This window comes from Choloepus didactylus, chromosome 2, assembly GCF_015220235.1.
Source record: "Choloepus didactylus isolate mChoDid1 chromosome 2, mChoDid1.pri, whole genome shotgun sequence".
Classification (NCBI taxonomy): Eukaryota; Metazoa; Chordata; class Mammalia; order Pilosa; family Megalonychidae; genus Choloepus; species Choloepus didactylus.
The window spans coordinates 83,101,951-83,114,500 of NC_051308.1; the positions used below are offsets into that span (position 1 = coordinate 83,101,951).

General features: G+C 36.3%; 1 protein-coding gene across 2 annotated transcripts in view; it reads left to right on the forward strand.

Moving 5' to 3' along the window:
- ACBD6 (acyl-CoA binding domain containing 6) overlaps positions 1-5,821 on the forward strand; it is a 369,499-nt gene extending 363,678 nt beyond the window's left edge. Inside the window, exon 9 of one of the 2 annotated variants that reach the window (XR_005215157.1) lies at positions 3,921-4,020. Coding sequence is in view for 1 of the 2 variants with exons in the window: in XM_037825238.1 (XP_037681166.1) it covers positions 3,921-4,075 (155 nt within the window). In the remaining variant the exon portion in view is untranslated. Of the gene's footprint in view, positions 1-3,920 lie in introns of both variants that reach the window. The other variant, XM_037825238.1, reaches the window with a different exon arrangement.
- Positions 5,822-12,550: the final 6,729 nt, after the last annotated feature.

A 12,550-nucleotide genomic window follows, 5' to 3' on the forward strand; every position in this document is an offset into this window, starting at 1 on the left:
GACACAAAAATCAACTTGAAATTGATCATAGACCTATATGTAAGAGGTAAACTATAAAGACCTAGAAGAAAATCTTTGTGACCTTGAAGTAGGCAAAGATTTCTTAGAACGCTAAAAGCACAAATCATAAAAGAAAATATAATAAATTGGACTTCATCAAAACTAAAAACTTTTGCTCTTCAAAAGATACTCTTAAAGTGAAAAGACAAGTGATTGGCTGAGAGAAAATATTTATAAAACAAATATTTGAAAAAAAACTTTCAGAATACATAAAGAATTCTTACAACTTTATAATAAGAAGAAAAATAACCCAACTAATACATGGGCAAAAGATTTGAACAGATAATTCAGCAGAAAAGATAAGTGGTTGTCAAATAAACACATTGAAAAGATGCTCATTATTAAACATTAGGGAAATACAAATTAAAAACCACAATGGGAAACCACTACAGAACTAATTAGAATGGCTAAAAAAATTTTTAAATGCTAAGTGCTGGCAAGGATGAAAAGCAACTGAATTCATACTGGTGTTAATGCAAACTTTGGAAGTTTGGAAATTTCTTATAAAGTTAAATAAGCACTTGCTTTATGAATCAGCAAATCCTTTCCTAGATATTTCCTTAAGAGACATGAAAACACAAAACAGGTCCACACAAAGACCTGTACCCAAATGTTCACAGGAATACCACTCAGCAATCAAAAGGAAAGAACTATTGATACTTGCAGCAACTTGGGCGAATCTCAAAAGCATTATGCTAAGTAAAAGAAACCAAACACAAAAGGCTATATGTTATATGATTCCATTTCTGGAAAAGGCAAAACTATGAAGGACAGAAATCAAATCAGTGGTTGCCCTGGGCTGTGGGTGAAAGTGGGAGATTGACTGAATGTCAAGTGGCAAGAGGGAACCTTTTAAAGAGGATGAAAATGTCCTATATCTTGATTGTGATGGTAGTTACACAAGTGGATACATTTGTCAGAATTCACTGAATTTTTTAAAAGAATGAATATTCCAACTCGGTAACAATCCCCTGCCCCCTCAAAAAATCTCTCACTGTGTATGTTAAGTGGTACAATCCAAAGAGGATGAATATAAATTATAGTTAAAAATATAACTACGTAACTGGCATTATTTGTTTTTGCCGCTTAAACTTTTCATTTCCCAACTGCATAAATGTATCTATTGATGGGTGCACCATTAGCAATGTTGAGTAATCCGTATCTCTTTCAAACATCCTCCTCCAGCATGGTAAAAGGGAGACTACCTTGGCTAGGCAGCGCTTGGTCAGGGTGGTCATGTAATATATATCTCTTTAACAGCGGTACCCAGAAAAATTTGCTAAAACTCCTAATTTCACATGTTATGTCTTCAGAAAGTCACGTAATACAATAAAAATAGATACAGTAATTTGTATGGTATGATTGTCTCTTCCTCTACACCTTTTCTTTTCAGATTCCAATTTTCCCTCCCTGCTGCAGTTATCAACTTAGTGATATCCCTTAGGATCACTTACTCATCATGTCCCAAATCAAGATTATTTCTCCCCCTCCATAATTTTCTGCTTCATTGCTCCTCCAAAAACTCCTGTTCTTCCTCTGTTACCATATTTGGGGGATAATGTCACCAACATCTACATGGTCTCCCAAACCAGAAATGTAGATGTCATCTTTGATTCTTCTAATTCTCTGACTTTGAATTTCAGCGACTCTCTCATTCAGTCCCTTTTCTATATTCCTACTGGTTAATTTCAAGCCCTCCTCACATCTCCTCTGAAGAATCACCACGGTCTCCTAAATTGTCTACCTTCCACAAATTTTTAGGCTCTCAAAGGCATCCTAAGACAGAGGCCAAATTATAAATTCCTCATAAATGCCAGTGGGTCACTTGATAAAACCCAAACTTCTTAGCATGGCATTCAAGGCCCTGCCTAATTTGACTTCGTCTAGCCTCTCTACTCTCTACTCCCTGTATTCCTTCTCTGAACCAGTGGACATTTCTCTCAGCATTCTCTGTGCTCTCGTGCCTCCACTAGTGTTGTTTTCTCACTCAGTGCCTTTCCTTCTCAGCTTACCTGGAATTTTCCCCTTTCCTTCAAAACTCAGCTTACATACCACCTACTTGTGGTGATTTTCCTGATCCTTCAGTTTTTTCCTTCCCCCTTGCCTTTGCAGTTTTGTATTTATTTCTGCCACGATACTTATTCATTCGTTTGTACTAGGATTGGCTGTTTTCATATTGGTCTTCTCTGCTGTTTTATAATAAGTTTCCAAGAGCAGGAATCTTGTCTGGATACTTTACTGGATTGGTGCAGTATATACTCAATAAAAAGTCCATTGAATCAAGCTCCTTACCCTTCTTTCCTTTCTTTTTTAACCTTTTTGTTGTTGTGTAACTATTCACACTAAAAAAGATATATAAAATATATATGACAAGTTTAAAATATAGTTTTAAGAAATGTACCCACCACCTAACTTGTCCTGTCCAATCACATGGCTCTTACTACCACCACCCTCTGCAGATTACCGCTATCCTGAATGTTGCGTTAGGATTTTCTCAATTTCCTTTATAGTTTCACTATATATTTGTATCTCTGAACAATGGTATTTAGTTTTACCAGTTTTTAAATTTTGTTTAAATGGAGTCATACTTAACATGTATTCTTCTGACTTGTTTTTTTCCTTCAACATTATGTTTTGGAGATCAGACTATGTTGTGTGAAGCTATAGTTCATTAGTTTCCATTGCTGAAGAGGATTTCATTGTATAAGTGTACTATTTAATTTTTCCATGTTACTGTGGTGGACAGTTGAGTTGTTTACAATCGGGGGCTATTACAGACAGTGCAGCCATGTATATTCTTCCATATATCTTCCGGCAAACATATGCTAAAGCTTCTGAGAGTGTATAACTAGGACTAGAGTTGCAGGGCCAGAGGGTATATGTATGTTTAGCATTAGCACGTAATGCCAAATTGTTGTCCAAAGAGATTGTGCGGTACACTCCCAGCAGTCCAGAGGAGAGTTTCCCTTGCTCCGGTCCTCCTCAATGCCAAATCTAATGAAATTATATCCTCTGGTTTTACTTCTCATTTCCATGATTACTAATGTGGCATTTCCTTTTCTGTGAAATGCCTATTTTTGCCTTTAGACCACTTGCCTCAGCACCATCTAATTAACAGATCTTTGTTTCCTCACCGATCTACAGTGCTGACTTTGTCATAAATCAAGTTTCCATATATGTACAAAAGTATAGATGGCTTTCTGTTCTATCCTTTTGGTCTGTTTGTCCACCCTCGGCATAATATCACCATCTTTATAATAAGTCTTGATATGTATAGATCCTTTAATCCCTCTCTATGCCTTGAACTTATCTATGACACCCATTGGTGCCTTTTTATTTAATTTTTAAGTTCTATGGAGGGATAGTCTGATTAGTCAGCCAGCTTTTTTTTTTAAATAAATTTTAAAGTTCAGCTAGTTACCCACTTACCTCTTCTTCAAAGCCAAAAATAAAAAAAAAAACTTTTCCTTTGACATTTACAGTATTTTTAGCCTTTTGATATAGCCTATAAACTTCCCATTATTCTGAAATACAGATCAAAGTAAAATTGATACTTAAATGTTTGTATGTTTTGTTCTTTCCCTTCATCCTATCCTTTAAGAGTAGAGTCAAAGCCTCACAAGTTTAATTTTTATTTCTGTTTGTTTATTGGCAACTAGAAAGGTAAATTTGATTTTCCTAGCACTTGAAAATCCACTGTAATGACCAGTTCTCATTACAAGGACTGAACATCCTTCAGTCACCATAATGTTTCCTATTTTTCAGAATTTCTTATTGGTCTGCATTTGCCTTTCCTCCTGAAGTAGTTTTGCTTTGTCTCACAGTAAACTTGTTTTCATGTTTGTCGGTTTTCCTTTCAGCTGCTGCCTGTGAGTTTTTGAACATTGTGGAGCTGCTGCTCCAGTCTGGTGCTGACCCCACACTCCGCGACCAGGATGGCTGCCTCCCGGAAGAGGTGACTGGCTGCAAAGCAGTTTCTTTGGTGCTGCAACAGCACACAGCTGGCAAGGCTTAATCAAAAGACCTGAAAACCACGGGGTTATACCAGCATAGGGCTTCAGTGATGAAAGAAAACTGCAAAAATAGTACTCCTTTTACCACTCATCTTTGGTGTGCATTGGCTAATAAAATCACGACATTCCAAAAAACTGGGATTTTGAAGTATCAGCAGTTGATTCCACTTGCATACATTCTGGGGAGTAGAGTTTCAGTGGTGAACGTGTACTGTGTGTAATACGATCCAATTCTGCTGAGCATGCTCTGAAATTTATCACTGCTGTAGAGGGTGCAGCGAGGAAGAAACAGATCATATTTTACAATATTAAACATGGCTGCTCTTCTAAAAAAAAACATACAGAAGCAAAAAGTGACCCACTGTACTACACTGTCAATTAGGGAAAGTTTCATGAGATCCCAATTTGGTGGAAATCGAATGATCTCTTGGCATTTAGATAGCTAAAGATGTCTAATCTTTTGGCAAACAAAACTGGTAGGGTAGGAAAGAAGTGGAGCATTAAGGAAAAGAAAGCAAAATAGAAAAGACAGAATTTTTTCTCATAGGGGATTATAGAAGTTAGAACAACAGCCATATTTACTGAAAACCTTTAGAATAAGATCAGCAACCTCACTCTATGATTAAAACATGGATTCTGGAGAATTCACCAAATAGGTCAGGATTCCTTAAACTCACCTTCAGAAAACAGGAGAGAGATTTCCCTGGAGTTCTTTTAATTGGCTATAAAGTCCTGTCATGTTTGGCAACAATCTCAGGCCTGAGCTGTTGAGCCTATTTGGATCTAATGTGAAATTATGCTTAATGCCCCAATACTTACATATTATTGGCAAAGTGATTTCTGTATACCAGAAGAGCTTCTGTTTTTTTATTAAAAGCATAGACAAGTACTCCACAGTTTTTATTTTAAGAATAGACAAGTATGCACATCACTATTAAAACTGGCTCCCTACATTTGTCCTTTTAAGCCTAAACAATTCCACCTGGGAAATTCCGTGACATTTCTTATGATATAAGGAGAGTGGATAGTTGTCATAGGAAGAGGAATGAAGGAAGAAATAAGTTGAGATGAAAAGATGACCATTTGAAGGATGATAGTTTTTCTAACAAGTGTCACTATTAAGTAACAAACTTGCTCAGTGGCACCCTTAACAGTGGGCAAGATTTTCATTAGCTTGAGCTGACCACTCTTTCTGGAACAAGCCTTCCAGAGCAGAAATGAGGCATGTGAATGCTGCTTGTTTTGTGATTTTTCTCACCTTGACTTATTTTTCTGAGATGTAAACCGAAACCATTCACCAAGATTATTCATATTTGAAATGCTTTTTTAAGTATCTGTGGAATTGATATCCATGTTAGTACCTTCTGAAATGTTACTGTGATTCTTGTAGCACTTTCTCTTCATTATGTATTCTTTCACTACAGTCTTAGCTTCATTGCAATCTAGTGTTTAGCTAAACTCTCATGTTCCACATTAATTCAATGTGTTTAAGAAACATTATAGGTTGGCTACAGTAAAAGTGACCATGGTGTTGCATGTAGTTTTTGATTAATATTACTTTGTGCATCTTTAAGGCATTAGCAAATCAAAATGTATTTATTCTTCTTAAATTTACAGGGTAGTTATCTGAGCAAGAAGCTATCAAGGAGCTTCTTTTTTCATCTTTCTTTTACAGTTTGTTCTTGATACTTCTTAGACTGTTTTGCCACATCTAAAACTATTATAGATTGTTTTTTAAGCAAAGAATACAACTTGTGTTGATTTTATTTTAAAGGTTGCAAATTCACATTCTAAAATATCTATCACTAAAAACAGCCATCAACTTAATATTTTCAAGTGCATTCTAAAATCAGTTTCCAAAATCTCTATTTTTTTGTCACCTATCTATAGTATCATGAACCTTACTATCATATAACTATCTATGGATCATCTCCCTGTGCCTTAAGAGGATAATTTCACCCATAATGTCAGAGAAAACTAGATCCTGATTGGTTTTCAGTCCCCTTTAAACACTGAGCTATTATGCTAGTGCATCACACTTCAGCCAGATCATGAGTTCCATTGCCAAATGCTGCAGTATTTCCCACCAAAAGAACCCAAATTTGCTGAAGCAGAAACTCAGCTGACTTTCCCAGGTACTTAGTGAACCATGTTTTAATATAGCTTAGCAGGATATTCTAAAACCAGGACATACTTTAGTGTAAGTTTGGTTCTGCTATGTATGATAATTGGTTTCCCCTACCCCACCCCATGGACATATAAGTAATGTTCAAGCCAATTAGCATTAGAAAATATCACAGAAAATCATTTTCTGAAGGTTCATTTCTGGTTATGGTTCAACAAGAACTTCAAAATAATTGCTCAGCTTTCTTTCTTTTTTTTTTTTAATATTTACCGTGGCTGGAATTCAGTTTATACTCATTGCTTCAAACTCTCTGATTTGATATTTTAAGGGCACATGAGCATTTTAAGAATAGAGTCGCCACCATGTACCCTAAGTGGAAACCAGTCGGTTAAAGTCATAAAGTGGGTAACTGAAGACATTTCTCAGGCTTGCTTGTAGTTCCTTTTTGCTCCTTTACTACTTGTGTTTTCTACACTGTTTATAAATTGCCTGTCCTACTCTTACCTCATTCTCAGTTTTACCTTGATGGCCACCTCAGTACTTCTCTACACATAAAAGCATACCTAACTCCATTTTCTCATGTCCTTAAAAAAAAATGAAATTTGTTGCTTTTTCTTTTTTTTTTCCTTTCCTGAAGTTTTTGTGATCAGAATAACACTAGTGACTCTCTGTATTTACTATTTATTAATGATTGTTGTTTGCCCTCCACCCTTGGATTTGATTGGTTTGGTTTCACAGTAGTCTTGATACACACTCATGAAAATGAGGACTAAAGAGAGAATCATTTAACAAACATTAAAGAAGCAAAGAAAAATACCTGAGTCACTGTTATCTTCAGAACTCTTGCTTGAGTCTCTCTTCTAAGTCAGTGTTCCTAACACTTAGGGAATTCCAGATTGTTTTGAAAAACTATGCGTCTCTTCCCCTAGAATAACGTATAGGGCATGGAATTTTCTTGAAGAGTCCACAGATCTCCTGAAGCCCATCCATGGACTCCACAGGGGTCTGTGGATTCCATTAAAAACCTTTTTTCTGGCTCTTTTTCACAGCATTTCAGGAATGCTTTCAGAAACCTTTTGTTGAGTGACTTGATTTTCACACTTTAATGTGCCTGTACCAGGTAGTATATGGTTTGTTTCCATGAATATTTCAAAGAATGAGGGAAACATGTTTTTTTTTTTCCATTGGCCAAGATTTCAATGATATGTATAGATCCACAGACCACCACATTGGGAAGCTGGGCCTGAACTATTTAACTTCTGATTCTGTGGCAGGGCAAAAATTAGCCTGTATGTTCAATTCTGTATGACTAAAAATGCCTTATCATATGTGTTTGGCTTTTGTTAACTTTTCAGAGTATTTCTCAGGCATAACTTATCATCCCTTCACAATAACCCTATAAAAGGTAGGTAGTGCAAGTGGTATAAAGGCCACTTAAACTAGGAGGAATCTGAAACACAAATAGGTAAGTCAAATTGCTAGAGATCACAAGCAGAATTAGTGGCAGAACCACAACTAGGACCAAATCTACTGAATCTCAGACCTTTCATTAGACCACAAAACTTCTTGAAGTGTTAAAGCTCTTCCCCATTCAACCCACAGATATTTCTTGATGGCAGGTATGGTTACAGGCCACTGTCATTCCCTTTTCCCACTTCCACGGATAATTTAGAATTGTTTATATGTTGTCGTCTCAGGATATTACATGAGATATCTTGAAAAGTCTCGGAGAAATCCATGAATTACCAATCAGAGACTAACTAAATCTTTTAAACCTAGTATAATAAGATCTAAGACATCAGCCAACTGGCCACATATTGTTATCTCTTAGGCTTTTCAGGTAGAGGGTAACAACTAAACTATAATATCTGCAGTCCTATCTATTGTATTTTTTTTTTAATCTTTCAGCACTTTTGTAACTAAAAGGTTGTAATAATCTAGTGATCCTTTCCATTAAATAGGTGTTTCTTAGCTTCCTGCCAGGTTTAACTACTTGGCTATAGGTTATTATTCCATATACAGTACAGCATCTCTGAGGATTAATGAACAAGGTGTGTGAGTGTGGCAGAGCTGAGCTTGGGTTGCAGAAGAATTTAGTGCCTAGGTAAAATATATGCTTCGATTGAACTAAAGACTTTTATATGTTTCTTTCTTTTTAAGCTGAAACATGAAGGCTTTTATCAAATTTCAAACCCCTAAAGAGTCCCCTTCATAAATAAATGTCTATCACTGAAGAGGTATATAACCCACAAGCCACAATTTATTAATGTTTTAGTAGTAGTTATAATACTGTATGTGATCAATTGTAAGATACATATTTTTTCACATTTTAACACTCCAAAATTGGATGTCTTTTACAAGCAATGACATATCATAGTAATTAATTGGCAGCATTTTTTTCTTAGTGATACATAAAATAACGTGTTTTACAATCAATGGCATCTTAGCTTCAATGAAATAACAGTAACAACATCTTACTTTTGTACAGGTCTTTATAGACAGCATCTTAATTGAACCTCAGAATAATTGTAAAAATAGAATTTGTATTGTCTCTATTTTACTAATGAAGAAATTGAAGTTTAGAACTGTTGGTAGAAGTGGTAAAAAAAAAATGCTCATTTATATAGGCTTCATTATATATAAAGCACTTCAATATACATGAACTTATTGAGATTCAGGATGCAAGCCCAAAAGGTTTCCCTGCATCACATCATCAGGATAAGCTAAAGCTAAAATAAAAGCAGCCACACTCACAGGTGCGTTATCCAGTCTCTTCTTGGATTTTAAATAAACAATCTCAGTCCCTTCACCAGAGAGATTTGGGGTAAAAGTATGTCAGTTGTTGGCGGCAAAGGGAAAAAAATTCTTCCTTTTTATACTTACCACCTCGTGTTTGTTATGCACCATGGACAGTCAATTTTTCAAAGATGGAAAAATTGTCATTAGACTAAAGGATTTGGCAGGAAAAGCTATTTAACCTAATATTATTAACTTATCCTTGAAATGTTCTTGTCATGCTCCTCCCTGAAAAGCAGAACTTAATGACATGATCCATGTGTGGATCAACATAATTATTAGTTCATGGCTTTTTATTTCTTCCTTAGTATTTTTATTTTATACATGAATTTTTCAGATTTTTCCTTCCTGTTTTTTGCTATATCACTTTTTCTTGGCACAGTTATAAAATAAATGCCATTATTTTAACTATTTCACTCTCTCTCCTTTGGCAATATATGTGCCGGAATCACTTCTGAAGGCAGTATGTATACCTTCCTTCCCAATGCAAAACCTCTTGGCCTTAAAAGCCAGATCGTGTTCACAAGTTGCAAGCTGGTTTTCACTCAGGACAGAATCTTCCTTACTGGTATTCTTCTCACATGTCTTAGAAGGAATGAACGTGAATAAACAGCGGAACACAGGTGAAAAACCATGTCGGAAACACAAGGAGCTGCCCACGGAAGCATTTGCCTCACAGTGGAACTCGAGGCACTCATTGTGGATTTCTCTTTTAAGGTGAGAAAATGACCACTTAAAACAGCTGAATGCAGTGGCTGAACATGTGGGCTGATGAGGGCGCTGAGGAATAGAGAGGTGACTTTCGATGTGTTGCCCTAAGAAGCAACAACAAATTTACCATCCATACTGCCTCCAGGATTTATTTTTCCTCTCACTCGTGTAGCAATCCTGGTTTCCATTTTAATATTTAGAGGGTAAGTTCAGCTGATGGACACTTTGTGTAATAAAAAGCTCTTTTAGAGTACATGCATGTGCATGCACACACAAGATAAAAACTGGCACTGCTATGCCTGTGGCTTTCATGAAGTACATTTGTGGAACCCAAAGCTTAGTCCCAGGATATGTTTATAGCACTTTAGGTCTGTTTGTGAGTTTGGAACCCTTCCAAAAAAAGAAGGAAAAGACATATTATTGTTTATAATCTGCTTTATTCTGCCAAACCTTGACTGAACAGACTTGTGGATTGCTGTTTAAATCCCTCAGTGCCTTTAACTACCAATACAGTAAGTGGTTAATGCTCATTCTAAATGAAGCTTGGCCTCAACTCCAGGAAATCACTTTAATTGAGAAGCATTAAATGTTAAAATGTTTTTTTTTTAATAAAAAATAAACCCAGCAGACATTGAGTATAAAAGTCCTGGTCTACCAGTAATATAGTTTCTTGGTTATCATATTTCTCCAGCCTGGGTGAGCTTTAAGCCCTGCCGTTGACAGGTGTTGAAAAAGTGACTTTCTATTCCCTAGGTCACTATCCACAGGCAGCCACCTATCAGCTGATAAGTGAACGGCCAACCTTTAAGAACACCACTTTAGAGGAGGGAGGGAGCTGTCAACTTTATAGATGTTTGTTTTTCTGGAATAATAAGCTAATCCCAAGTGACTAAAATTTGAGATTTAACCCCCCAAAGTCCTCGCATTGCTGTGCAGAAGCCATCTGTTGAAACCTGTTTACCATTTTAATGGCCTCTTTTAAAACTGCTTATTTCCAGCTCTGTGTATGCCAAGACTGCTTTTTGGGGTCTATATTTTATCTTTTCAGGAAGCAATTCTCAGTCTTTCCAATCCCCAACCCCCTCCTGACCAACAGGAGATCTTGGTTCAAGGTTGGCAAGCAAGAGAAAGATAAATCTTTTAAAATTAAAAATAAAAAACAGCTCTCTCACAAGCTCTAGAGACAGGCCAGCCTCTGTCAGCCTTGAAAGTTCTGGCCAGGTCAGTGGTCTGCTGGACAACCAGTAGTATGAATAAGTCTCCTGGAAACCTTTTTTTTCCTAGGAACTCCTTCATGTTGCTATTCTTCACCTTATCAACATTTTTTAATAGGGAAAATGTGCATCCGGTCTACGACAGTCTGTGACTTGTTCACTTAATTACAAAATAACACATAAGCGTTCTAAAGGAAAATTCTGAAATCAGATTGAACAAAAGTAAGAAAAGAAAATGAACAAAGACGTGATAGAGACAAATGTTACATGCAAAAGCCTAGTCCCGCTTTCTCTGAAAGGACATGATATACTCCTCCTATAGCAGGTGCTGATCATTTAAAATACTTTTATTTAATAGTTTGGAGGGTTTATTTTTATTGCTCCTTTTAGAAGTATGATAAAGATTTCCCTCCTCCTAATGATTTGGCCCCGTTTTATAAACATTGCTTTTTTTCCTCCTTCCCAATTCATAGTATTTCTCCAGCAGCAGTGGTTGAACAGTACTTACTTCTCTGCAGTATCCATGATCCAAATAAGCATACACACTGAGTTTGCCTGACAAAAGGACTTTGAGGAAAGGCACTAAGAATTCTGATCAAATAGAAATAGCTTTTTCTAAGAGTAGCAAAGGGATTAAATAATGTTCTTTTTAGATTCTAAAGAACAATGTTTAAAATATGTCTCATATATCAAATCTAATGAAATATGTTCAAATATGTGAGAATCACCTCTCAAGATTTTACTTCTAGTCTAGTAATTGATGAAAATGTATGCCACACTGACTTGCCTTTGATCTCTTTTTGTCCTTTTCTGGTCTTACCTGAGTAGAATCCTGGGACCAAGGAGAAAGAAAGATAGGAAAGCAACATAAACACTGACTGCTGAGCCTCCATTTTTTCTCTTGAGTTTGGATCTTATTTCATTCTTTTTGGCCAGTGATTTCTTTCCTTTATTCTTCTTTAAGCGTCTGTCTTTTTGGAAAGCCTACAGTCAGAAAGAAAATCAGATTGCTCAGGAGCTAGTCTCTAGTGACCAAACAGGAAAAAAGAATAGATCCTCTCCAATCTTTGTAAGCTCAAAACACATTTTATAATTCAAAAAAGTGGTTAGCATTGTGTTGGAAGCTGTACACCACTAGTGCATAAAGTAGAAATGGTCCAATGAATTGTCAGCCTGATGGCCTCAGAACAATTGATAGTGTATTGAAAGCAAAGACTCTATATAGACAGACTGGTGATAAAGGGTTTGAGAAAAGATGAATTAAGCTACCGAAAGAGATGGTGTCTAGTGCATACATTGATCAAAATCCTAAGGCCCCATTATGTGTACCTCAGATGAGTAACCAAATTTAAGAGCAACAGAGCCCTGCTAAATCACTTTGTGAATTTCCCTAATAACCATCTGAGGGTCTGGGCTTGTGACAAAAAAAAAAAACAAAACAAAAAAAAAGAACTTATATACAGAACCTCCTGTGTCCCCTGCCACCCCCACCCCACCCCCACTCCCATCTGATGCTCTCATCTTCTCCACTTTTCCTTGGTACATAACCCATATGTCTTTTACCCTTCTCAACCTAATAAAGAATTTACCAAAGGAGATGATTCTGGCAAAAGACTATAGATCTCTCTCCT